Genomic DNA, 27,915 nt, shown 5'->3' with positions numbered 1-27,915 from the left:
CTTTAGATTTTTAACATATGGATGCGAAAACACTGAATCCAGCGAAACAGACACGGAAGTTGACCGACTCAACGTCACTCCATCAAGAAAGATAGACATTCTATCTGCCTTGTGTCCGGGATACAGCAAGTGTATAAGGTAAAAAAAGCATTGGCTTCTTTCATTCTTAATTATATCTTTATTATTCTCTCTCTATTTAAGTCAAGTATAAAAGAAAAATCCGACATTTTTTATAGAATTAAACATGAAATGAATGTACCTCCCTAAAGGTTAGAAATAATAAATGAGAAATCATTCCCTGAAATTTTTATTTTCTCATAATTCATTCTAGGACTCATTTTCAACATAAAACACAGCAAGATTCGTCAATTTCTGTCAAAGGAGGCAACAAATTGCTTGGAGGATCATTGTATTGTCCGTTTAGGTAGAGTCGAATTACAAAAATCCAGTATTCATCTTTTTCCGTTTCGTTAAAAGTGAAGCTTGCCTCCGGACCGTGTTTTGCCTCTCCCCCAGTAGAAACACGTACAGCAGCTGTCTCTGCACTAACCACTAGTGCTCCTGAAAAGAAAGAAATTTCAGAAACTGGAAACTGGATGCGAATTTAGGGTATTTTACATGTAATCGAAGAAAAGAACATTTTCTAAACGGCTACAAAAAATTTAATTCAGCTTCAACGAAGAATTTGTTTTCAAAGTTTTATCAGTTGCACTCATAGAGATCTTACTAAGAGTACTCTTAGGAAAATTACTGAATTCTTACTAAGAGTAGTACTCTTAGGAAGATTATTAAGATCTTACTAAGAGTAGTACTCTTAGGAAGATTGCTGTGGACCTCTCTTTCTTTGCACATAGGAAGACACTCACTTTGTTAGTCTCGAAACAGCTGTTTGCAAATTTTAAGTCTCTTATTATTCTTTCTTATAATTATATAATGTAATTTTACTCTTTCATGTAATTGGAGCAGTGGTGCAGCGAAGGAGGGGGGGGGGGGAGTTTGGGGGTAAAAACACCTCCCAGAGGCATTGGTTTAACATAAATGCGAATTCTAATACAGTAGTTTATATATCCGAAAGGACTGTTTTGATATAAAAAAAAGAATAAATAAAACATCAGAAGGTATTTTTGATCAAAAAAAAAAAAAAAAAACCTCCAGAAAGTATTTTTTATTATAAAAACCCCTCTAAAAGGTATTTTTGATCAAAAACCCCCCTCCAGAAGGTATCTTTGATCAAAAAATCCCCTCCAGAAGGTATTTTTGATCAAAAAATCCCCTCCAGAAGGTATTTCTGATCAAAAAATATCTTCCAGAAGGTATTTCTGATTAAAAAGAAAAAAAACCCTCCGGAAGGCATTCCTTGGCTGCGCTAGGGAATTGTACATACAGTAGTGATTGGGGAATTCAAACATCAAACAACTCTGTTGAATAATACATAGGTTCTTTTTCTGCTAAGACAGGATTTAAGTAGCATTCGGTGTAATTTTTCTCTCCCAGGGAATTCATGAAACTGAACTATTTTCGTTGTCACAGTCATACTTCATATTAATTTCATGCTCTCTAAGAAAATACGGTTTGCTTAATGAGGTTACAAAGCATTAAATCATGTACTTTCTTTTATTGAAGGTTTTCAAATTTATAAAAACATAAAGAAAATCAAAACTAACTCAAGAAAAGTATTTGTTTTTACTGTTTTGATATTTTTTACATTTTTTGTCGTTGAAATTTCCTTACAATTGCTTTGAGAGACTACAAAATGAATCTTCTTATCCAAAACATGAAGAAATGAAAAATATGTCTCAAACTTACATCCCCCACAACTTTTTCTCATTAAAAGTTTTATTTTGTCATCAAACATGTAAACATTGTTATTTAGAAATTCCAATATCAAATCTCGTTTGATTGTGTACACAAACGAAAGTTTTTTAATATTATGCTGCTAACCTCTCGTTTTTATGAGCATTTACTGTCCTTTTTCTTTTGAAGCAAATCCATGAAACTGAACAATCTTCTACTTTTCCCGAAACAACGACCTATACTTCGGTTTTACAACTGAGAATAAAATCATTCATTTATTTATTTTTTTATGTATTTATTTATACAGCAACTGAACAGCTTCACACACATAGAGGACTGCGTACAAAGCGCCTTGCCTCTGGACACACACGCACACAGAAAATATTTACAACAAGGGAAGGATAACATTCAGGCTGCAATCGAACCCACGACCTCCAGTTTATAAGACAAAGCTTCTACCACAGAGCCACGGAGGCCCCTTTTTTTGTTTTCAGCCCTTAAAAATAATTCAGTTTAACTAAACCAGTTCAGATTTTTCAGCATTTTCCCTCCATTAGAAGACATCAGAGAACGTATTACTCAAGGTTATCATTTTATTGTTGCCTACCTATGTATTCTTCACTACGTCATTCCATTTTGTCGTTGTATTGGAAATTTCTCGAAGTCCAATTTTCATATAGCCGCTATATGGTGGTTTTCTTTAATGACCAAGTGATTGAATTTGCCTGTCACAATTAAATTTTCTAAGTAGTGGGAGATGGGACTCATTGGACAGCAGGGCACTATGGACCGGTTTCAATTATTTTAATATTATTAATATTTTTTTTTTAATTTAGGACCAAAAAATAGCACCTATAGTCCTACATATTTTATAACAAAATTACAAGGTACAGTAACATTGAAAAAATTTCAGTTTAGAAATAAATTTTATTGTTATTTTTTCCGGACTGAGTATTTTTTACAAGTCTGCAATTTTATTTTTTTAAATGATTTTAATGAAGAATGGAGAAACAACTCGAACTCTCCTAATACAGCAAGCTCTTTTAGTCCATAATTAGTTGTTATTTCTTTATTTTTTATCATAAAGAAACAAATTATGACAGCATTTCTTAAAACCAAGAACGGGGGTGCGTTGGTCCACTTTTAGAAACGCCACAAAAAAAAAAAAAAAAAAAAAAAAAAAAAAAACTGAAATTTTGAATACAAATTATGTTTTTCACAATCATGAGTTGCGGCAGGATCCTACTTATTGGTCCTACTCACTTGTTTCTAGAAACGGTTCCTGTTCCTCCTCTTGGGCGGTTACGTGTGTACAGTTGTGTATGTGTATGTGTAGCCTTGCGTGTGTGTGCGTAGATCTGTGTGCATGCACGTGTGTGTATATGTGTGAGTGTGTATGTGCATGAGCGTGCGTGTGTCTAGGATATGGACATCACCGATCAGGAGAAGCGGCCACCGGGAGGAGTCGCGCCTGCAGAGGACAGTGGGGTTGAAAAAGGAACCCTAACGCCAAGGGCGGTCAAATGAAAACAATTAGCAATCGTGATTGCTCAAAAAAAAAACGGATACTTATTTGAAGAATTAGAAGACAAATATTATATTATTAGCAACAGTGAAGCTGATGAAGATACAACCTCTGCTGATTCTTGAGAAAATATGATGGTTCTGGCGTAAACAGCGCAAAAGTAGAAGTTGGTCAATTTAATATTTTAATACGTTATATTGATCTTTAAACTTTTGTTCTTTTGTGTTTAGCATGACAAGAAAATAAGTTAGTTACAATTATTGGATGATATTTATCATTTAAATTGTTTTAGAAGTTGTTTTCGTAATGCTGACTAACGTACCCCATGATCTGTGCTCGCTAGTTCGTTTCCGAGTTCTATTAAAAAATTAATGTAAAAAGGAATTGAGCACTTCCAAAAATCTGAGATGGTGAGAAATGTTTAATGAACCTCATGGGGATGGAAAATCAAACTGCACGTTTCATTTTTTTCATCTCATCAAAAAATTTAAAGTAGAAAAGCGCATCAACGAACATAGTCTTCACTGTTGAAAGCATAACCCATAGGTGAAATTTAACAGTGAAAAGCTTCAAGAAAGGAAAATTGCTCCCGCGTAGCTTCCTAAATGGATAAACTGACTTTATATGCAACAAAATTCAGATTTTTCAAAATGTTCTGTATAATTTTAAACAAAATTCTAAAACTTATTTTATGTGCAATTGTGTATAGAAATATTTCGTTTTCTCTTTGCCATATGTCATGTGAAAGTTTAGAAAAGATTCAGTAAGTTTTAATCTCAAAGATTATCTTTATTTTTGATTCACATAACTGTACGAAATTTAGTTTCAGCTGTGGCTTAAAATTTTATATTAATCAAACGAAAATAAAGTAACATATATTCTACTCCCCCCCCCCCCCCACACACAAAATAAAAAAAGACAGAAAAATAAAGGATTTAACCATATTCTTAAACGTAGTAGTCACTTAAAATAAAAATTACGTGATTAAATAAACTAAATATTAAAATAACATTAAACTGAATAAAAAAACTAACACTTCTCATTCTGAAAACTAATAAAACTTTCAATTATCAGAAACGATTTAATGGTTTAATTTTTCCTATTGACATGAGTACTTTCTAGGCACTATAACATGAGTACTTGAAGGAGTACCTCATTAATATCTTCCTAGACATTGGCAATAGTTTTATTGCTTGACAGATTGAATGTCTTCTGATAAAGTGTAAATTTCGAAGATAGTCTTTATATCTGGAAATTTCCACTGAAAAAATAATATTTCACATAAGAATAATGTTGAAAAGTTACTTATTTTCGCGAAACTAATGATATCGGTTATTTCGCGAGTTGAAAATTTCTTTAATTTTACACGAACAAAACTGAAAGTTGATTATAAGTTGAAATATTTCACGAGGCTTAAAAGTTTGCGATTACTACGGGCTTACGAAAATCATGAAAATTAAAGCTTTGTGAAAATTTGTGCTTTTACAGTATGTCATGTAATTTAAAACACATTACCATTTAAGATATTGTCCGTTTTTCACGAGAAGGCACTACGCCCGGGGGTGATCGGTAAGCAATCCACGCGCTTCTAAAGGAGACAAAACCAGACATCCGTAACTTGGGTGTGCATTTTAATGAGCAAAAACAGTCTTAGTGTCCTTTACATCACTTGCTTCACTTGTCTGTTGTCATTTTAGTTTTCTTACATTTTAAAAATTGCTGCTCTTACGACAAAATGCTATGATCCGAATATACATTCTGCCTAAAACAGCGAAACAGAATCATCGGATGCCACGTGACGAGGGAGGAGTCAAGTGCCTTCTCGTAGAAAACGGACAATACAAGCATGCGAAAAAATACGCTCACCAGTTGCTTTCACCCAAGCAGAAATTCTTTGCTTAGTTTTAGTGAGGTTTTCAAATTCCGGAACAAATAAACCTGTAGATAACTGCTCGGGGACAAATGTTTTGCATGTTAGCTGGGTAAGAGAGGATGGCTGTTTTTTGCTAATATTCACGTCTTGGACAATTTTAGTATAAGCAACTCTAACGATTCGTATATAGAACGTAGATCGAGATCCATGCTCTGTATAATGCATTTTTTGCGTATCAACATCATCACCTGAAAGGATATGGAACTTGTTTCAATAAATTGCTGTCCACTTGAATGACAGTAAAATCCCGTTGCAACAAACTTCGAGGGACCGCGAATTTTCTTCGTTACAATTGGGATTTCGTTGTAATAGAATAAAAGTACAGCAATGGAAATTAAACCGGGGCTCAAAATGTATTTCGTTGTATTGGTATTTGTTGTAACGGGATTTCACTGTATAAAGTGCTTAGAAAATATGTGATAAAACTAAAAAGGGTGATACTGAAAATACAAAAGTCCATTAATGTTGCAATATCTGCATTTAAAAAAGCCGCATTTAAGCACCATAAAAATATTTAAACAAATAAATAAATAAATTAAAAACACTTTGAAGAGTTAAAGAAACAAAAAGAAAAAAAAAACATTGTTTCTAATAAGTTTTTACGACCAAGAATTGTAGTTTTGAAACATTTTTTTTAAAACTATTATTATTATTAATATTTGAATAAAAGTTATAATTAGTTCACACTAAATACGGAGTCCAACATATTTTCCTGATTTAAAAAATTATAAGGAAATAAAAATATTTTTAAAAATACTTCGAAGATTTAAAAAAAAAAAAGTTTTTGTTAAGTTTTCGCAGTTAAGGATTGTAGTTTCGAAACATATTATTTTATTAAATATTGTTATTTGAATGAAAATTATGAATACAGTAAACTCTCGATTATCCGCGAGCCAATCAACAATCAGGAACATGTATCTTCGCAGTAAGAAGCAAATACCAATGGCTGTTTTTTTTGTCAAAAAATTGCAATTTAAACTCAGTTGTATTTCTTTTATTTATTTTTGTGTTTACTTCATTGAACATAACACTTGTTCTTTACTGATGTTAAGCTTCCTTGTGCAAAAATACAAAACATTTTTACTGTACTGTATATATTTTTACTGCTTGAAGAAAGTATTATTCATCAGTACAGCTTAAGTTTTTGAAGAAGTTCAATTATTATTATTATTATTATTATTATTATTATTATTATTATTATTATTATTATTATTCATTTATTTATTTATTTATTTTTTTATTTATTTTTTGTCCTTCGTTTTAGTCTTCTTGCAGTTTATCCGCGATTTTTATTATCCGCGGTACGTGTGCTACCCAATTCCATGGATAATCGGGAGTTTACCATGGAAGTTAACCCATTAGTTCACACTAAATACAGAGTCCGGTAACATATGTTCCTGATTTCAAATGGAATAAAGGATACGTTATTGTTTGTTACGTCGTTACTTGTTATCGTTTCGTGAACTTGAAGTCTTTGTTTCAGAGTAAGCCGTGAAAATATGTCGTGGTTCTTCGCAGATAAAATACGTTACATTATGCTTCCGAAAGTATTTCATACGTGTATAATACCATAGGAAATAGCGAAATGAGTTTACATAAGATATATGCAGCAATTTTTTGTCACTTTTTCATCATGGTATGAGTTGCCTAAAGCACATGTGTTTAAAGTCTGGAGAAAAAAAAATAAATAGAGAAACTAATGTTTTTATTTCACTGACAATCAAAATTTAGATTATTAATTTGATCGGAAACGTACACAATAATTATGTTGAAAATTTCTACAGTGGCAACAATCCAGGATTTTGTTTTGAGAGGGGCTGAGGAGGTAAAAATTTTAAATCGTTTTCGTGTCTCCTCCTCAGGATGGGGTCTCCACATTTCAATGAAGCGATGATTTTTTAACAAGGTCGTCGTGGGAGCGGGAAGGGGGAAGGGAGTTTGCTGCTACTCCTCTTTTTTTTTTTTTTTTCAAACGTATATATAGCGATAGAGAGATACAGTTCAGGGTTTGTTTTATGCAGCATATGGGAACGCACAGATCAGAAGAATTGCGTTTTGTAAACGGAAAAAGAAAATTAGCAGTATGAACGTATAGTCGGTTAAGTAACATTCTCGCAGTAAAAGAAGATAAGGAGCGTTCTCCAATGGAAATTATTTGAAATCGTAACTCGAAAAGTGCAGTTTAGACGATTTCTATTGATGCTAGGAGAAGGAGGAAGAGCGGTTCAGGTACTTAATGAAAGGTTCGAACTCGGAGACTCTTCCGCTGAAATGTCTTGAAATAGCGAAGTTTTTAATAATTCCTTAATGATGGGTGTGTGTGTGTGTGACCAGGGGCGCACAGAAATTTTGAAGCGCGTCACAAATGATTTTTCCGGGCCCCCCTCCATTATTTACCCCTATATTTCACCCCTAAGATTTAAAATATTGGGCCCCCTTCAGGCTCGGGCTCGGACCAACAGGCAACAGGTGTCCCTTCTCTCCCCCCCTGTGCACGCCCCTGTGTGTGACAGAGATGGGGGGGGGGACGCTCTTTAATTTTTCTAAATGAAAGTCTAAAAACACATCTGTAGTTATCTTTGGTGAAGTTTAAAGAAGTGATGTGGTTCGAGATTCTCTCCCGGAAAAACAGATTTTTTTTTTGAATTTGAAGCCCTAAAACTAAAATTTTTGACGATATTTATTGATGTGGAGGGGGAAGTAGGGCTCCCCCGGGATTTTGTTGAAGTTAAAGTTCTAAAAACGCAAATGTACGTTACAGTGAAGCACCGTTTATACATTTTTGAAGGGACTGTACGAAAAAAGCGTACAAACGAAAAAACATATAATAGGTGTAGGTTAATGTGTATTAGACTTTGCAAGGACCAATTTTAAAAACGTATAATTGATAGAAACGTATAAACGGTGCTTCACTGTATCTTTATTAATGTTCAGGAAACGGTTGGAGTATGGAGACACTCTCCCAGAAGTTTTTAAAAATTGAAGTTCTAAACACGAAATGTTTGATGATTTTAAATGATGTTAAAGAAAGGAGAATTCGGGGATTTATAGAAATTGAAATCTGAAAGCAGAAATTTTCGAAAATCTTTAAGTACTTGAGGGATTAGAATTGTATTTATCTGGGGAACCACAGCTCCATAACCCCTACCCTGGGTTCACCCCTGTATTTTTACTATATTTTTCACAAAAGAAAATTATTATTTATTTCATTGAAATTTTACATATATCAAGGACACACATTATCGAACCTTTGCCGTTTGTATTCTGAGCGATTCATCCTATGCACTTTCCATATATACGGATACACATGTCAAGTTGATATTTTTAGCTTAAACTCCACCTCAGGAGTGATCAGTTTTCATGCTGAAAATTTCACTTATATTTTGTGAAGTTTTATTTCTTTTTTTTTTTTTTTTAATTCTTTTCAAGTAAAGAAGTACATAATTCAATGATAGTTCAAACAGCAAAAACGTTTCGGGGAAAAAAAAATCTATCCTTCTGTGTGTGAAACTACAGGGGTGCCCACAGGGGAGGATTATGGCGCAAGTTGCGCCATCAAAATTTTTGGGGGGGATTTTTTTCCCAGAAGGTTTTTTTTTCTTTAAAACATGAAAATTTTGAAAGTTGGAAAGAAAAAATATTTAAACTCATTCAATAAGAACGTCATTTCACGTACTCTTCAGGGACGTCGCCGTAGCACCCCCTTCCCTAGTTTTTCAGAAGTGGGGCCGCCAATTTAATTTTAGCGATGCAACTGACGAAGAAAAAGGGAAACTCTTCGTTGTTTTAAAAAAATAAAATAGTAATTATAAATGAGCAATTGAAATAATAGGGACAAAAAGCATTTTTTCTGTAAAATTCGAATAGACAATGTAATCTTAAAACGCAATTTAGGAACATCCACGATTCTCTTTTATTAAGACCGAAGTTCACCTTCCACTAACATTATCAAGATCTATCAGAACTGCGTTTTCAAAGCTACAAGTTCGAAAATTTAAGTAGAGCATCTCCCCCACTTCTCGTCAACATTATTAAAAAATCGTCTTAAATTTGGTTTTCAGGACTTCAATTTCGAGAAAATTCCGCGAGAGCTTCCGAAAACTCTTTTTCTTAACGTCACAAAGGTCGGCTACAATAACGATTTTAGAGCTTCAATTTCAGAAAACTGCTTTCCCCCCAACCATAGATAGCATTTTAAGACTTCAATTTTGAAAATGTTCCTGGGGCGAGCCCTAGGATCTCTTCTTTTCGTAACAACACCACAGATAGTCTAAAACTGCGTTTTTAGAACTACAATTTTGAAAGCAAAGGAGAGCCCTCCTTAACACAACGTTAGACTATCTACAATTGCGCTTTTAAAGTTTCAATATTGAAAAATTACCGGGAAGAGGTCGCCAAACCTTTTATCCCCCTTACATCACCAGAGATCGTCTAAAACTGTGATTTTAAAACTACAATTTCTACAGTTTTCCGGGGGAGAAACCCCCGGACCCCTTACCTAAGTCACAATAAATTCCCGTTTCAATATTCATAGTGTATACATGTACATCTAGTAATGACTCCATTCCAAGCCAGAAAATTGAATTCACTCTCCCTGTAATTGTTCATACGTTTGAAAAAAAAAAAAAGTATAGCAAAATTCAGGGGTACCCAAAATTTGTTTACTCTAGGTCCACGTTGTAAACCATGAATTTGACTGGAAATTAAACACTTTAAAAACTGTTATGTTTAACCCGATTCGACAGCGAGGAAAAAAAAAAAAAATTTGGGGGGGGGGGAATTCGCGCCATTGAGCTTGGGGGGATGGACACCCCTGTCTGAAACTATGAGCAAGCAAAATACATATTTGCACTTGGTGGTATGTTTGCGCCGAATACATACATATGCACTATAATATAGTCCATATGTGTGTGTAAGGAAAGTTTGATGCACTCAGAATCCCAATCATAAATGAAACTAACCAGAAGAATCGGCAGGAATTTTAATTTCGAGGGACTGTGCATTGACAAATTTCAATCCAGTGTGCTGAGCACACCAGTCCGACGCTTTTTTGACTACGTTGGAAAAAGGTTCATATTCAGGAAGGGAAAAGATTCCTCTCTTTTTAACGACATCAGGAGAAAAGTCTGCAACTCCTGAAAAATAAATAAGGTGTTGATGTTTCAAAACTTAACTTTAAAAAAGATTAATTTACTATATAAGTTTCATAAACATTTACTTAAAATACTAAAATATTTGTATCACTGTGCCGCGGGGAGCTGGCAGCTGAATTGAAAGCTGAAACAGAGCACTTTATTTTGTAGTAGGTCACTAGCGCAGCCAGAAATACCTTCTTGAGGGTTTTTTTGATTAAAAAAACCTTCTGGAGGAGTTTTTTTTTTTTTTTTGATGAAAAGTACCTTCTGAAGGGAATTTTTTTTTAAATCAAAAACACCTTCTGAAGTTTTTTTTTTATATCAAAGCATATTTTATTTTATATGCATATTAGCTTTTATATGCATAAACTACTGTATTAGAATTTGCATTTATGTTAAAATCAATAGCTTAGGGGGGTGTTTTCACCCCCCCCCCCCCTTCGCTGCGCCACTGTAGTAGGTAGGATCAATTGTGCGATGAGATTTTATCAATGAAGTTATCGCACCGATGAGTAATTTAATTAGTGCATTTTTAGTTGCAGAGTGTAACTGGAGTCCTTTTCAGAAAATAATACCTGTATTTGAAATTATGACTTTATTTCCTCCTTGGTGATATTATACAGTGGTATCCTTGGCGAGCTATTTACATATGAAATATGATATTGCAACATAAGTTCTCTCGAAGCATAATTAGTTTAGTAAAACAGGCAAAACCATTATTTGTAAATTTGCATTATGACAAATGAAGAATCATTTATGCAATCGAAGTTACAGTTATTTAAACTTAAGGTTTGCAGATAATGTTTACAGTTATAAAATGCCTAATCAAGAGCATGACGGCAAGTAGCCGACTTGGCTGACTATAAAACTAAAATACGGCGCGTTAACAGAGAGAGAGCAACTGAGCTACAGAAGCAACATATATAGTCAGCCAGAGTCATTTGCATGTGAAATGCGCATTTCCCGATGTTAGAACGGCGGCCAATCAAATGGATAAGGAATTTCGTCATTTCATGACGAAAGGCACGCACGTGTCTAAGATCGGGAAATACGTTATAAACATTGAAATTAGCATTTGTGACTTTGCAAGATAAAAGAAAATAGGGATTTAATTAATGCCAAATATATCAAAATAAACGTGAATTATTAATAATATTATTTGGAATTCCCAACAGGATCAGTGAGAACGCGGAAGCAGTTAAGTTTTTACCTTAGACTCGAGGGTTCTAGGGGCTTAATCCCCCTCGCTGTATCTCCGGAAAAAAAAGCATTACAGTAAATCAATTTTTGATACTGCTGCCACTTTCGAAAACATACTGATATTTTAAAGAAAATTTCATACGAAGAAAGGGGATATTCTCCTTCCTAAAACAATCCTTCGCGTACTTTATATTTGTTTGAAAGCAAAATTATTTCTTACCATTTGTACTTAATAACACACTTTGTAGTTAAAGAACGCAGTTTAAATCATTTATTGATTTTAACTGTCGAAAAATGCAGAAAAAAAATAGATTTTCTCCTTACTGACGCTAATTTCTGGCATTGAAAAAAAATGTGTACACTTTTTTTGCATTTTATTTCTTTCAAAAATTTTCTCCCTGAAATAAAGAAACTTTTTGTTTTTCGAAATGTAAAAATATAATGTTAGTAGAACATAAACGAGAAGTGAAATTCAAAATAATCAATGTTAGTCTTTTTTTCTCTTATAAAAACGCTTCTTATTTCTTAATAAAATATCAATAACAATAAACTATTTTTATTGTGATTTATCCTCCAGCTGGATCTGAGAGATCCGCTAAGAGGTAATTTTGTTTCATAGCTTTACCCCCTATAGCACTACGAACGTCTGACTTTAATTATTCTTTCCCCTTCCCTAGCCTTAATTTTAGTTATCATTGGAACTCGTCTAGGGACAGTAGCAGTCTGCATATCTAATGTTTGTATCTGAGAGGTACGCGCGACTGCTTAAAACGTTTCTGTTGCATGCGTTCGATATTCCATTTATTTTATTATTTTAGGCTTAAATACTATACATTTTTCAGGAACGGTCCAAAGAAATACATTTAAACGGTGCTCTCCTGTAATAAAACTTATTATAAAAACATTGAAAATGGAATGTAACAAGAACTTAGTTTAACAGTCGCGCGTGTTTCTCACATACACTGCTTACAGGCCCGTGTCCAGATTTTCATAAAGTGAGGGGTTTTAATCTTACCAGTAGGGGGGGGGGGGGGAGAATTCAACCCCCTTACAGCTTTTAGTTTTACGACAAATTGCCGATCCCAGTATGGCGTTTATTCACATGTAAGGACTGCTGTATTCTTGAAAGATACCTCTAGCTGTACAAGTTACCAAAGTATTCCTTCGTTTCACAGATTCGCTTTAATCAAACTTTGCTTGCTTCTTTTTAATTAATTCTGTTTACAATGTAGTATATTGCAATGAGTATTAAAAACTCTTCACAAATTCTTTTATAATGTAGAATGTATATCAGGTTGTTATGTTCTGAAATAATGCTTAATAAACTAAACAAGAAAGAGCTCTTTGCAGATGCAAATTACATAGCCAAGCACAATCACTAATGCATCTTCATAGATGTAACATATGCCAAATTCACCATATGCTCCTTACAATAAGCAATATTCTTTCTTTGCATTGGTAGATCATTCAGCGGTTCGTCCGCCATACTTTTTCCGAAATATTACATCAGTTTGTAAGGCTTTAGCAGTTGTAAATCGCAAAAAACTTCGGAGAGAAAATTAAAATAAAATAAAAACGCTGAACTCAAACTTTCTCATTAAAGTAAATTTAAGTCTTTCTTCATTTTGCTTATTTTTTCCCCAAGGGAGGGGTTTAACCGCTAAAACCCTCCCCTTGGACACGGCGCTGCACTGCTGCTATCCTAACACTTAACTCAACTTAACATAAAAATTACTTCCAATCATAATCCAAAATGACAAGCGAACTGCGAACTACACTCACGAAGTTCAGCTGCGAGATATGTCAAAAATGGATATTTGTATGGGAGAATAGTGTATTTTTAAGAGATACGCGCGACCTTTCATGTTGCTATTGAGACCGCGCCCGCTGGAAGGTTAAAATGAAAGTAATGCTAATTATAGATGCAACGAACGTTTGACCCATCGACAAAATATTTGTGTTGGCCGATTATTGATTTAACAATCTCGCCAAATGTTCGGTATGTCCGAATATTGATATTAAAGTGTTCAGACATATAGTTGTACAAGTAACACAGAAAAAAAGTTAAGAGAGCCGCAAGGCATAAGCATTTTAATCTGTGTTATAGTTATTAATAAGTGCATGATTTTCATGAATAGGTCTGCCCTGTAAATCTCTTTCATCGCTCTTTCTGCCCTGTAAATACAATTTTGTTGTTCTGGACGGATGCAAAAAAAAAAAAAAAGAAAGAAACACTTCTATAAATTATTCCGCCATCATTTTCACTATGAAATCATGATGTTAATTGCCGTGAACTTCTTCTTAATTAGTAAAATAAAATTTTGATAAGAGGCCGTTTTCATATCGAAATGAACGATAACTTTGAAAATCTTAATGGAATGCCCTATTTTTGATAGCATAAATGAATTCAAAATGCTGAAATTAGCCTAAATACCAAATTTGATTCCCTTTTGCAATTAAACATTGAAAAGATTGAGTTTTTAGTTAAGTTAGCTAGGCAGTGTGGTGAAAGTAAAGTAATAAAAAATCTCATTATAGAAATGCAAAAAAAGCTCACCGATCTCTTCTGGAATCCCATTCATTATCTCAAAGAAAATTCGAATAATGAAGATGAAACGTTTGTTCATATTCCCTCTTTCTTCCCAGTTAGATTGGTCGGGGTCAAACTCACCCATTGTGGTCATCTTCATTTCTTGACTTTCTATAGTGACGATGCGACCTGAAATATATTTCTACATGTAGCGCACAAAACGTGCTTGATGCTCTATCAATGCGCCGACTGGGAGTGGGGAAAAAATCGCTGCGAGGAAAAGCTTGACCACGGAGAGATGGCAGGTAACCTTGAGGCGGAAACATCATTTGTATTATTTGTAATTATTTTGTAACAGATAGGATCAGCGAGAACCGGCGCTTTCTGGCTGATTCTACCTGTTACAAACGATACAATTGATTTTTCCGCTTCAAGGTCATCCGCCATCTCTCCGTGGTCAAGCTTTAATACATTTTCGCTCTATGAACTTTGATAGGAAAAAATAAACAATCACTGTAACAGCAGGCTAGATTAATTTCCATAGAACAGGGGTTCCCAAACTTTTTCCAATTCACGGCACTCCATGAAGAACTGTAATTTTCTTGCGGCACCCTAGTCTACAGGGTGATTACAAAGTAATGATTTCAAAATGTCATTAATTTTTAAACATTTCAGTTCCCTTGTCTGTTACAACATGTATTGCTGAAAGATCATTTTTAAATATGAAATGGCTCCTAAATAAATCTGAAAATTCCAAACTAAAGAATTTTTTCTTTCATGATATTGACGATATACGCCCCCAAAGTTAATGTCTGGGTATACCACAAGTCTAGTGCATAGTTATTTTTATTTTTATTTTTTTAACTCCCTGTGAAGAAAACGTTGCTTCAAGTAGAGAGCCAAATTTCCTTAAAAACATTTTTAAACAGGTCTGTTTTTTCCCTCCTTAAATTGTTGTGCCTAGTATGCATAAGGCCTCTTTATTTTAAACCATTACTGCAGTAATTGTTAGATTTCTAAGAAAAATAATTATGATTTCTCTTTCTAAAAGGTAGTTACTGGGAAAAATTGCAATTTCTAGAAGCAAAGATGAATAGTATGATAACATATACATCTAAGAGTGCATTTTATAGCTCAATTATCTGCTGATACCAGTGTTGCAGCGAATGGGAGTTTTTAGAGTAAAAATATCTCCCACAGGCCTTGTTTTTAGTATTACAGTAAAACCTCTCCTAACGGACACCTCTCAAGTGCGGACACCCCTCTTATACGGACATATTTTAATTCCCCGATTCCAATGCGAATAACATTATTAAACCCTTATCCTGCGGACACCCCTCTATTGTGGACAAAAAAATTTGTCCCCCTAGTATCCGCATTAGCGGGGTTTTACTGTACATACACGTGTAAGGACTGTTTTGATTAAAAAAAAAAACACCTTCGGAAAGGTAATTCTGGCTGCGATAGTGGTTGATACTATCAAATATTATTACTATAGAATATAACCGGAATATATAAAATATACCCGGAAATAATGTTAAAAACAAGGCCTGTGGTGGATATTTCTACTCCCCCCCCCCCCCATTCGCTGCACCACTGGTATCGCAGCAGATAAATGGGCTGTAAGATGCACTGTTCAAATGTATGTTATCATACTATTCATCTTTGCATCTAGAAATTACAATGGTTGAGATATACATAGTACATACACATGCTAACAGCTTTTAAACGACAAGAGTTAAAAACAATTATAAAGCACGTCAGAGAGTCAAAAAAATATTTGAAAAATAATGTGTGCTACATTGAAAAAATAAGAAGGTAACATTAAAATACTTAAGGATTTCAAAAAATGAGAAGGATAGAATGTAAAAGTGAAACCTCCATTTATTGATATGTTGTCGTACAATATAATCAGCTGATTTTTATGTTTCCTTATCAATGGACCAAATGTACCCCATGTCCTGTCCCACTGTGTGCACCCTTGTGAGACAGCTTGAAAACATTTTGACATTTTTTAAACGAACATAATAAGGATAAAATTTGAAGGAAAAAAAATAAAAGTGGCCATAATAATATCTTGTATTTAAATTTCCTTTTGAGCTAAAATGAAAGAAACTACGATAAAACAAATGAAGACCACCATCCTCTCCCCCTACTTATTTTCAATGTTGCGCAAATTGTTCCACATTCCCGAATTCCCGTCGATTTCAAACTTTTTACGTATGAAAATAAGTTCTGGAGACTACAAGGCTCCCTTATTTCCTTTGTTCAAAATTAAGCTTTGGTTAGTTTTAAAACTTATAAAATACGTACTTACCCGGAATAGGATTTTCCGTTATTTTGGAATTAAATTTAGATATAACATCCTGGAGTCTTTCAAATGAAGTCGAAAACCTTCCCTTTTCAGATCTTTCTTCAGGAACGATATTTATAAATCCTATTTCTCGAATTCTTTCATTAGTGCTATCTCGTTTGACAATCCACAACCTAAAAAAAGTTTCCTTGTTTTTATTTATTTTTTTTTTATTTAATAAAAAAAAATTGCATTGAAGCACCCTCAGAAAGGCATGCTCAAATCTTGCGAAAGTTTTGCCGTATTTCTTCGTGAAGAGAAATCTCAGTAAACCTTTCGATAAATTGGCAAAAATTTCGTGAAGTACGAGCTTAGAGTAGGATTTCTTAACTGGAGGGAGCAAAGTCAAAGCTAAGCCAATTATTGCATTGGCTTAGGAAAAGCTGAAGCAAAGATCCTAAGTCATGTGATTCAACTACGACGAATGGGTGACACATTTAATTGGAAACTAGTAAAAAAAATCCTGATTTCTTTCAACACTTGTTCGAAACTCTATCATGCGACTTGAGATTTTTGCTCCAAGAATGAAAGACTTCTTCACTCCCTCCATTTTTATCCCTTCTCAATGGGTGAAAGCGGAAGCTCCTGACCCAGCGAGGAAATAGTCTTCGTAAATGGCGAAATTGGTCTTATAATTGAAAAATCCACAGAGTGTTCTATTTCCGAGAGCGAATAAATGAAACTATCTTAACAAAAAAAAAAAAAAAACAGCGCGTTTGTGTGTACTTTTTTACACAGTGCACATAAAGATGCTTACTTTACAATTAACACAATAAAGTAAAATTGCAAAAAAAAAAGGTGGGGGGGGGGGGGGGGTAATGATAATATTTAACTTAGGTTCTGACGCTAAATTAAGCCAATATCACAAAACTAACACATGATTCGGCATCTCACTTTCAACATCAAATTTGTCGCCTATTTGGCAAATAAGTTGGGGGGGGGGGGTGGCAAATAAAATTTGGCGGTCAAAAACTTTGTGATATAACGCCAAGAGGTCGCCAATTCGTGACATTACGTCTGTTTGAAATTAACATTGATTTTCCACATAAAGCATGTAAAAGAACCCTTTTGGAACATCGGAAAGCAACGAGAAAGGATGGTTATCAACTAAACCCCATAGAGACTATACATACGTACCTTTTCAATCTTCTACGGTGTACTTTTTATGAGTTATGCGATATGCATGCATACAGACGTACGTATGCACATACAGACATCATGCGAAAATTCGTGATAATTAATTTACCTGCATATAGTCAAAACGAATATGTGTCGTTCATTGCCATGGTATGAATAATTTTCTTCGCGCCTTATTGCATATAGCTCCTTGAAAATTTTTCCTTAGGAAAAAAAAAACACAAATGTTCAGCAACTTATTTGTTATTAGATATTTATCTTTTACAAGGTGTTTTGCTCCGCTCTTATACTGAAAGGTATTATTAAATCTGATATAACTTAGCATACAAATAAGCATTTTAAAAATACGGTATAGACCATTTTAACAATGAACGACACATATACGAAACGTGATTTTTTTTTTGGGGGGGGGGATTACAGTATACATCTTGAACTTAGTACAAGAAAATAATTTCTCCACAGCGAGCAGACTGGGAGCAATAATTTCATGCACCAAAAAACGTTGAACTTTATTCTGACTTTTATAATTCCTGTGTTAGTGTAGCTTCCTGGTTTGGTGCAATTATTGCTACATTTCTCAGATGCGACTATTTTTAATTAAATGACATTTTCTGTTTATTGAGATTAACTTAATGCAGCGATGAATTTGGTTGAACTGTTAGCATTTAGCAAGTAAATCCAATATCAATTATTATCAAGTATTTAATTAGATTAGCTATTATGAAGTATGAGATAAATTTCAGTGAAATCGTAAACATTCACGAATTGCTTGATGATTTCACCTGTCCTTTGAATGACGTCCTTTGATTCTATTTTTCTATGCTTAAAATGCAGGCGTCCATGTGCCTCGAAATCGAATTATTTATAAACTAGCCGCCTGCGGCGACCAGCTGGTCCGCCTTTTTACGCCATTCGCCTTTTTTCGCCAGGGTTGCCGCCTTCGGCGGCTCCTTAGCCAATTTAGCGAAGGTATTAGTCAATGTTTTTCTTTATATATCAATATTATCATTCGCCTTTTTGCGCCAATGTTGCCGCCTTCGGCGGCTGCTTAAAAAAATTTCGTGGCGGTATCAATCAATCTATATCTATCTAAATCATTAGTAGTTTGAATAAAATATTTTCTAGATCTATCTCCAGTTCCGTCGTTTGAACACTTTTAATGGAGGGGAGGGAAGACACAAACGGCGTACTCTTCATGCAAATTTTGACGAAAAATAACAAAAAAACACTCCCACTTTTATGTGAAAGCATTGTTTTTTTCAAAGTCATGGTGTGCGTGGGGGGGGGGGGGCATTGACACCCCGTTGAAGTACCTTAAATGACGGGCACGTCTCTTTCTTGCTGTCCATCTACTATATTTGTCTATCTATCTATCTATCTGTCTATCTATACGATCTATGCATATCTACCACCGACAGTAATTAACAATCTTTTTTTTTATTTATAAAAGTATTAATTCGAAAAAAAAAACATTTTTTGTCCACTCGATCTCTATCTCTGTATCTACCTAACCTAACCGCCAATCCGTAACAAAAACACAGATCATGCAAAAAATCGCGGGCTTTATTTATTTAATCAAAATAGCCCGCAAAAAAAAAGAAAAAAGACTATGTTCCCCGTAGTGTGCAAAAAAGTAACGCTTGCAAAAAAATAAAAAACTATATTAAAAAAAAAGGTGAAGAGAAGGCAAAAGATTTCAGTTGGATCACGTGATGAGGTAACTTCGGAACTCAGCCGGCAAGCGAACAGCTCGCGTTGCGTTCTGCATTAAAAAAATTGTTAAAAAAAAACTATTGCGTATTTTTAAAAACTTTTTTCTTCTGAAGGGGGCAGAATGTTTTTACTATTACCAACTAGAATTTTAAAATTGAGGGTTCAATACTTTTCGCAGGATGGGTTTCGAAAAATACTAAACCCAGAAAAAAAATGCAAATTAAAGGTTTTTTCAAAAATCTATAAAAAATACAAAAATTGCTCTATCTTCAAAATTTTTTCCTTTATCATATTTAAAACTAAATTTCCTACACTATAGTACAAAAAATATTCGTCTGGCGTGATTGGTTTAGGGTCTGTGAGGTTAAAAGTGCTAAAAAGTGCTAAAAATCACATAAAACATTAAATAACTTTTTTTCTTATTAAAATATCAAAAATCGAAGCCCGAGGTGCATATCTTCGGCAAAAACTGCACCTGTATACTAAATTTCATCTTTCTAGGCCTTACCGTTTTACTGGGATGCGCGCCACGCACACACACAAACATCTTATTTTATTTTATGTACTAGCCGCCTGCGGCGACCAGCTGGTTCGCCTTCTTACGTCATTCGCCTTTCTGTGCAAGCAGCCACCTACGGCGGCTGTTTAGCTAACTTGTCATTTACCTTTTTACTTCAAGTTTGCCGCCTTCGGCGGATGTTTAAATAAATTTGGCAGCAGTAGTAATCAATCCATCTCTTCCCCGTAGTGTGCAAAAAGTAGCGTTTGACAAAGTTAAAAAAAATCTCGCTGTTTTTATTGAATTAATGCGAACAACTATGAAATGTAACGTAATATAGATACAGCGAAAGGTCCAGCTTGGGGGGGGGGGGATGGAAAAAGAAATAAATGCAATCCCTAAATAAAACAAAAAAGGAAAGAAAAAAAGCAAGCGCTGCCGGAACATGGTGTGTGGGGTGGGGTGGGGGGGGTATTGATCCCCCGTTGAAGTTCCTCTATTTCTTACTGTCCATCTACTGTATCCACCTCTATATTTGTCCACCTTTCTTTCTCTCTATCTATCTATCTATCTATACGATCCATGCATATCTACCTCTGATAGTAATTAACAATCCTTTTTATGTAAAAAAAAAAAAAAAACATTTTTTGCCCACTTAATATCATCTCTCTATCTACCAAACAAAACCACCAATCCCTACAAAAATCATGCGAAAAAACCGCGGGCTTTATTTATTCGCTTAAAATTACACGCAAAAAAAGGCTCTATGTTCCTTGTAGTGTCCAAAAAGCAGCGTTTGCAAAAGTTTAAAAAAAATCACCGCTTTTATTGAATTAAAATGCGCAAAATTATTTGACCAATAATAAATATAGCAAACAGTCCAGAAAAAAAAGAAAAAAAGTTGGGAAAAATCAAGATCTGAGAAATCTCTGAACGTTAAAAAAAAAAAAAAAGTGAACGATTTCAGTTAGGTCACGTGATGAGGAAGTGCGGAACTCAGCCGGCAATGCTTACAGGTCGCGTCGTGTTCTGCATTTAAAAAATTGTAAAAACAAAACTTTTACGTTTTTTAAAAACTTTTTTCTTCTGAAGGGGGCGGAATGTTTTAACTATTACCAACTAAAATTTTGGAATTGAGGGCTCAATACTTTTTGCAGGATGGGTTTCGAAAAAAACTAAACCCAGAAAAAAATGCAAAATAAAAGTTTTTTCAAAAATTTATAAAAATACAAAAATTGCTCTATCTTTAAAATTTTTTCCTTCATCATATTTAAAATTAAATTTTCTACACTATAGTACAAAAAATATTTGTGTGGTGCAATTGGTTCGGGGTCTGTGAGGTAAAAAGTACTAAAAAGTGCAAAAAAAACGCATAAAACATTAAATAACTTTTTTCTATTAATGTATAGATAGAAGATAGATAGAAGATAGATAGACGACCTTCTCGACTTTACATAATCCTTTTTACACGAAAACACTATCCACCACACATCATCCAGCATCCTGCCCCCGGTATTCATTTGAATTTTGTCGTCTTGAATTCAAATTATGGCTGCGATAAAAGCCTTTAGTATATCTCTGCATGGTTACTGTTGGACCTGGCAAACGGGGTTCCTTGAAATAATAGTTCGTAAGATTTCTACAAATTGAAAACAGTTCTAAAATTTTAGGCTTCCTTCGCAACATTCTGTTTTCGTGAAAAATCGAAGAAGAGACAGATTAAAAGCATTGAATGGATCTAGATTTACCGTTTCAGCAAGGTATAGTTAGAAAAATAGAGCGACTTATTTGAAGTAATGAGAATACGTTATTCGATATGTTTCGATACTAAACGTGGGTCTCCAATGTGATTCTTGAATATTTAATTAAAGCTGGAAATGTATTTAAATGCAACCGCTTTGTGAAGAGATATAACAAGTGAGTACCGTAACGGCCATATTCGCCAGCCAAGTTGAATCTCAGTCAAACACCCGAACTGCGATTGAAGCTTTCTGATTGATTGTGGAAGAGCCTTCGATCGAAGGTCTCGCTTCGATTGACAGTTCGGATATCTGTATGAGATTCAACTCGGCTGGAGGATATGGCCGTAAATCTGCTTTCAGCGCAACTGTCAAAAATGACATTGATAAAAATAATAATCGAACAAATCCCAAAATGTCATTTTAAGACGCTTTTATGTGAAATTTAAATAATAAAATCTCATTGCAGTGAATATCAACAGAACGAATAATATCTGCTTCAGCGAAATAAATGTTCAGTCCCGTTTTAATTGCCATTACAATTGCTTGTATTCCATTATAACAAAATTTCCGTTACAACGAGCAAAATTTTTGCGGTACCTTGAAGTTCGTTGTAGTGTACTACATTATTAAACAATTTAAGATGCTCCAGTAACTAACACTCATCAATATCATAATAAATATGCAAATTATAGTATACCTTAAACCTCTAATAAACCACGTTTCACCTTCACCGTGCTCAAAATATGTCATTTTTTCATAATCAACGTTTTCTCCTTTGTTTTTAAATTCCACACTTTCACAAGTCTTTATTTCCCATTGTGGATTCAAACGGTGCCATTCGTTCGCTCGATCCACTACAGTTCTGAAATTAAAACAGTATTTAATAAAAAGAAAGTGTTTGACAAAAATCAAGAATTAATCAGGCCTTCTTTCCCGCTAATAAACACTGATTTTCTAACCTTGGATAAATATTTTTCTCAATTGATTCGTAGGCTGTACATTATTTCAAACATAGGACACTCGGGGGGGGGGGCGAGGGGGGGAGGTACAAGGGACGCTCCCTCACTTCCGAAAATTAATGGAGTCATCCCCCTCCACTTTCTTTAATGCTAAAAAATTAACAATCAATAAAACAAATTATTGTATTAATCGGCTCACGCGTGTAAAGAAAGATGAGTTCACTTAACAAGTGTGAGTTTTATACTTTTCTCATTTTTATTTCATAAAAATTACGATTTTACTTTAAATTGAACGAAAGCAGTCTGCTGTGGCCCTCTTTCAAAAATTTCAGAAAAGATCAGTTTGTTAATAATGACGTTAAAATCCAGTAATACAACTCAATTTTCTGAAAAACTCAGCTTCAGGGTGCCACCTACCTAACCCCTCCCCTCCCCTTGTCCCCCATCTCCTTTCCCCCCTCCCCCACCAATTTTTCTTGGTGCACCAGCTGTCTATGATTCAAATTCCGTGGTAGAACCTCGTTTATTAGGATCAAATTTGAAGGCTTTAAAAAAATCATGTTCACATAGATAATTTAAAATTATGATAGCAAGAACGCACCTATGCGACACTAAACATTTGCTTTTGATTTTAACGGGTTTGCGTTATCGTGCTCTATTTAACCGCCAAACGTATTTGAACTATATTTGAACCAGAACACAGTGAACCAGTTCTGTGCTGAAAAATGTTTTTGATAAATTGTCTTGATATTTTTTATGCATTGTCGACAATTCTATGTTTAAAATTTAAAAAAAAAATAAATAAAAAATAATTTTTGGTCGTAATGAACGGAAAAACTATTTGCATAAAGATTTGCTTTGACTACCCGGATTATCCAGATTTTTGACTATCCGAATTGCTTTTGATCCCGGTTAGTCCGGATAAACGAGGTTTTACTGCATGCCTTTTTAACATTGAAAACAGATTTCTAAAAACAAAATATGCCTCTTTTAATCAAACAAAAAGCAAAAAAGGAAAAAATAATATATAAATATTTGACTTGATATCGAATTCTTTCTTTCGAAGAATTAGACATTACGTTTCAGTGAATTCAACGATTAATGAACATTTTACTAAGAAGATTTAAAATTCAGCTATTTTGTCTTAGTTAAGTGTATATGTGGTACAAGTAGAGTGAAACAAATTGTTGAGTGATCAAAAAACATTTCCCACAATGTAAAATTTCGAAGCTGAAAGGGTAAAAATAAAAATTATTCTAAAATGAATTCGTTTCCAATAAATGTGCTTTTAAAAGGTATAATTTTCAGCTATCTTTACTGATAGTTTAAGTGTACGAATAACCATAAAAGAACACTAACATATCGTAATATTTTAGAAGTAGAAATACCATGTAACATAAAAACAATCATAAAAAAATAAATTATCTATGAAGTAAAAATTTTTAACAAACAATTGTAACATTAAATAAAAGATACTTTTGAAAATTGTAATAGTCAAACCCCGCAATAACGAACCTTCAACTAACCGACTTGAGAAATTGCTATAGCCGAGGTTCGCTGTATCTGATTTTCCAAAAAAAAAGTCCGAATTCGCTAAGATACTTCTATAATAAACATCCTAATTACACGATATTTCTATTGGCAATAAATTTTAATGAAATTGTACTCAGTAATAAACTAATTGTAAAAATTTACCCTTTTTTTACATTTTTCTATAGCATGGAAGAAAGATGATATTTTCGTTTGCAAGCTTTTGGATGTTATATGCATTCTGCCAATTTTTTAGTCAGCTATTGTAAAAAAATCCGTAACATGTTGTTCTATAGATTCAGTTGCAAAAAACATTGTTCAAAATACTGACAGCTACCTTTAGAGCTTGATATTGAAGGTCCATGACAAATATCTTCTGTTTTTTTTTTTTATCGACGACAGAAGATCAGTACACATTGAAGTTCTTCTCGTCGAAGGTTTTTGAATTGATCAGAAAGTACCGAAGTTCATAAAACCAGAAAATCTTCGATGTACACGTTCAATGTCAAAAATTCTGTCCAATAAAATTTGTTTGAAATAAATTTACTTTTTGGATCAGGTTCGTTTGCCAATGATAGGATGTCTTCATCAATTGTTTCACCAAATGGTGAAATATTTTTAGAAAATTTTGTATCGCTATAACCGATTCTTTAGCATTTGGGGATCGTTATAAGCGCCTGAAATTGCATGACATAGGACTTCTGTTCGGACCATTTAAAAGGTTCGCTACAACCGGCGGACCGTTATATCCCGGGTTCGCTATAGCGGGGTTCGACTATTTATTTATTTTTAAAATTTTAAACAAATAGCATGAATTTAAAATCAGGCAAAATGAAGGTGGAAAAAAATTTCGAACTGAATTCATTCAAATATTTTTCGTATAAGACAGTGTTTTCCAACCTTTTTCTGCCGAAGGCCGCTCCTCATATTATGGTTTATTCTCTCGTGCCAGTATATATATAAAAATTCAAAATAATTAACTATTTTCTAAATAACATGAGAAGATGTGGAAAAGAATAGAAAATTACAAACCAATAAAATGGTTGTTAACAATTACTTGATGCTTATTTTATTAATTACATCTATTTTCCAGAAATTAATTCCTGAATATTTAGTCTCAAATTTGGAACATTGTCACAAATCGTGCTTTTCGATTCATTTATACAGAAGCTCAACAACTTCACATACATAGAGGACTGCGTACAAAGCGCCTTGCTTCCGGACACACATAAGAAATATATACAACTCAAGAGAAGGAAATAATACCCAGGGCACTGGCGGGAGAAGACGGAGCTTCTACCACTGAGACACGAAGACCTCAGATTTTCGATTAAACAAAACAACAAGCCACAAAAATCGGCTTCGTGGGCCGGATGTGACTTGCGGGCCGTAAGTTGGGCACCACTAGTATAAGAAATTTTTTAGTTGGATATCATTTAAAGAATGATCATTCTGAATTACCATATTTTAATAAGTATAAAGTTAATTTACGATCCGAAAATATTCTGAAATAAAATAAAAAGAGCAACGAATATCTAATCCGAAAGAAATTGCCATTGAAAAGGGATAGAAAGTTAAATAAAGCCAACGATAATGTTTACTACCAGAGACTCGATTTCTGAAAATATTTTTTCAAGCAATAGCAATAATCAATCACAGAGCGGGGGGAAAAAAAAAAAAAAACACGGCAAAGTCAAATCAAGAAGAAAATATGATTGCTTAATGAATTACAAACTCAACACAGAGTATGTTTTACACGTTACAGATGCAATTAATTTTTAAGCTTCTGTTTGAAAAGGTTTTCTTAGTTGTTTGAAAAATATATGAAAAGAAGTGCACCTAAGTAGATGGTTTATGCCAAAAATAAAATTCTATGCAGATTTTCCTTTGGTGTTGGAAAAAAATGACGTGTTTTCAACCTCTTTCTTTTTCGTTATCAAAAATGAAAGAATAAAATATAAATATCAGTACGAAAATAGAAAATGTTCACGTCAATGATCATTACAAACGAAATGAAATGCGTCGCTCTTTGAATCCATTTTTTTTTTTTTTTAATTCTGTTAATCTCTAACTTGCGTCTGTGTCAAATCAATGTAAAACGGCATTTCTGTTTCGATTAATAACTTTTTTTTTTCCTTGATCCTTGATCCGGAAACAAAAAAAACTAAAACTATATCCAAAAGCTCTGATTTTTTGAGCAATCACGATTACTTGCCGTTTTTACTCTACCGTAGTTGACGTTCTTTTTATTTTATTTTCCTCTGCTTATAATGCTAACTCCTCTGATCCACGGGCCTTCGTGAGCATGTCCCTCCTCCTAAGCGGTGGCGTCCATGTCCCCTGTTCCACGTGTCTCCGTGAGCATGTTCTTCCACTTGGGCCGTGGCATCCATGTCCCGCAGAATTGATTTTATTTGTAACCAACCCTCTCGACTTTACAGAATCCTCTTTACACATTAACAGCATCCAGCTTCAGTACACAACATCCAGCCCCAGGCATTCATTTGAATTTAAATTGTTTTTCGTACTTACGATTGTGTTAGGAGCCATTTGTAGAAACAAGAAACCCAATGAATAGGGTTTTATCGCAAGCGCAAAAATTCGAGTGAATGTTTTTTTTTATAAATATTTTTAAGTTAGAGAATAAAGAGTTTTATTGGTTTTTTTAGATAAAGAAAATTGAATTTCTCTCGCAGTCTTCCGCTAATCGAAACAGGCGCTCCACGAACTTAAATTTTGGGGAGGGCGAAAATTCTCAATTTCGTCGAATGATGATAGTTTTGCTGAATGGAACTCCAAGTTCTGCCAAATGGAACCCCAAATTTTTCTGAATGGTGATAACTTTGCCGAATCGTCAAACAAAAGTTGCCGAATAAGGACATTTTTGGGCGGTCACAGTGACCTCACGTGACCACTCATCGGGGTGCCCCTGAATCGAAAACAAATCTCCCAATAAGTTCAGGATTTTTACTGGTCTTAAATTTCCCCGTAGCTGATATCCCTCGTAATAAGTTAATTAGTTTTAAAGTTTTTGAACTGTACAAAATGAAGATCAAAGCTCTTGAAATCAAAAAATGAAATAAGGATATGTGGAGTTCTGGCAGGGAATGGAGAAATAAGTGAACGTGATCGGGAAATCAGGAGTCTCACAACATGCTCATTAACAGGGAGATTGGCGCGAGTATTCAGATAAATATATTTTATCATTGTTTTAGCAATCAACGACCTTTTACGAAAAAAAACTTGTTTCGCCAATCTTAATTGGAGCAGTCCTCACTTCTTCCGTTTTCAACTGATGAAGTGGACCCGTTCAAGGACAATCGTGGGGTGCCAACAATCCTGGGGTGCACTAAAGTAACATTACACTGAAAAGTAAGACCAGTTCAGCTACTGAACGGGAAGAATGACGCTAATTTGTGTTCTCTTGTATGAAAACTAGCTAATAAAATTAAAATAAACGTTGTAAAATTTTGAAATTTTCCTGAAAATTATGGAATAGTTTTCATAATTCATTATTAACCAATTTTGAAATTATTTGCAAAGAAGAAAAACTAATGTTACAGTTCTTTTCAATCAGCGTTAGATTTTCCATTATTATACTTATTTTTACCATGAGATTTAAAATATAATAACTCAAGTTTTTCCCTTTCTTTTGTAAAATTAGAAAGGTATTTCAAGCAAAAAGAAATGATCTTTCTTACCTAAAAGTTTCAAAAACAGGCTTAGAAAACAGACCGCCAGGCTCTCTACACTTAGGTAAGAAATCTATGAATGTTAAACCAGCACTTTCGTTTGGCATCTCTGAGGTTATTTTTCCACACGTTGGAGACGATAGACTTGCTCCAGAGCTCCAAGTAGAAACCAT

The 27,915-nt window shown here is 34.1% G+C and overlaps 1 protein-coding gene across 1 annotated transcript; it reads right to left on the bottom strand.

The window, feature by feature from the left end:
* Positions 1-340: 340 nt before the first annotated feature.
* On the bottom strand, positions 341-27,915 carry LOC129219042 (uncharacterized). Its single transcript, XM_054853362.1, has 7 exons — positions 27,752-27,915; positions 22,259-22,423; positions 16,435-16,604; positions 14,145-14,306; positions 10,214-10,387; positions 5,186-5,440; positions 341-561 (listed from the first exon to the last, which is right to left on the bottom strand). Exons 1-7 carry the CDS (start codon positions 27,913-27,915, stop codon positions 341-343), a joined length of 1,311 nt encoding a protein of 436 aa, XP_054709337.1.

Source organism: Uloborus diversus, chromosome 3, assembly GCF_026930045.1.
Source record: "Uloborus diversus isolate 005 chromosome 3, Udiv.v.3.1, whole genome shotgun sequence".
NCBI classification, from domain to species: domain Eukaryota; kingdom Metazoa; phylum Arthropoda; class Arachnida; order Araneae; family Uloboridae; genus Uloborus; species Uloborus diversus.
The sequence above is the reverse complement of the archived record's forward strand: the minus strand, read 5'-3'. Positions and strand labels throughout refer to the sequence as shown.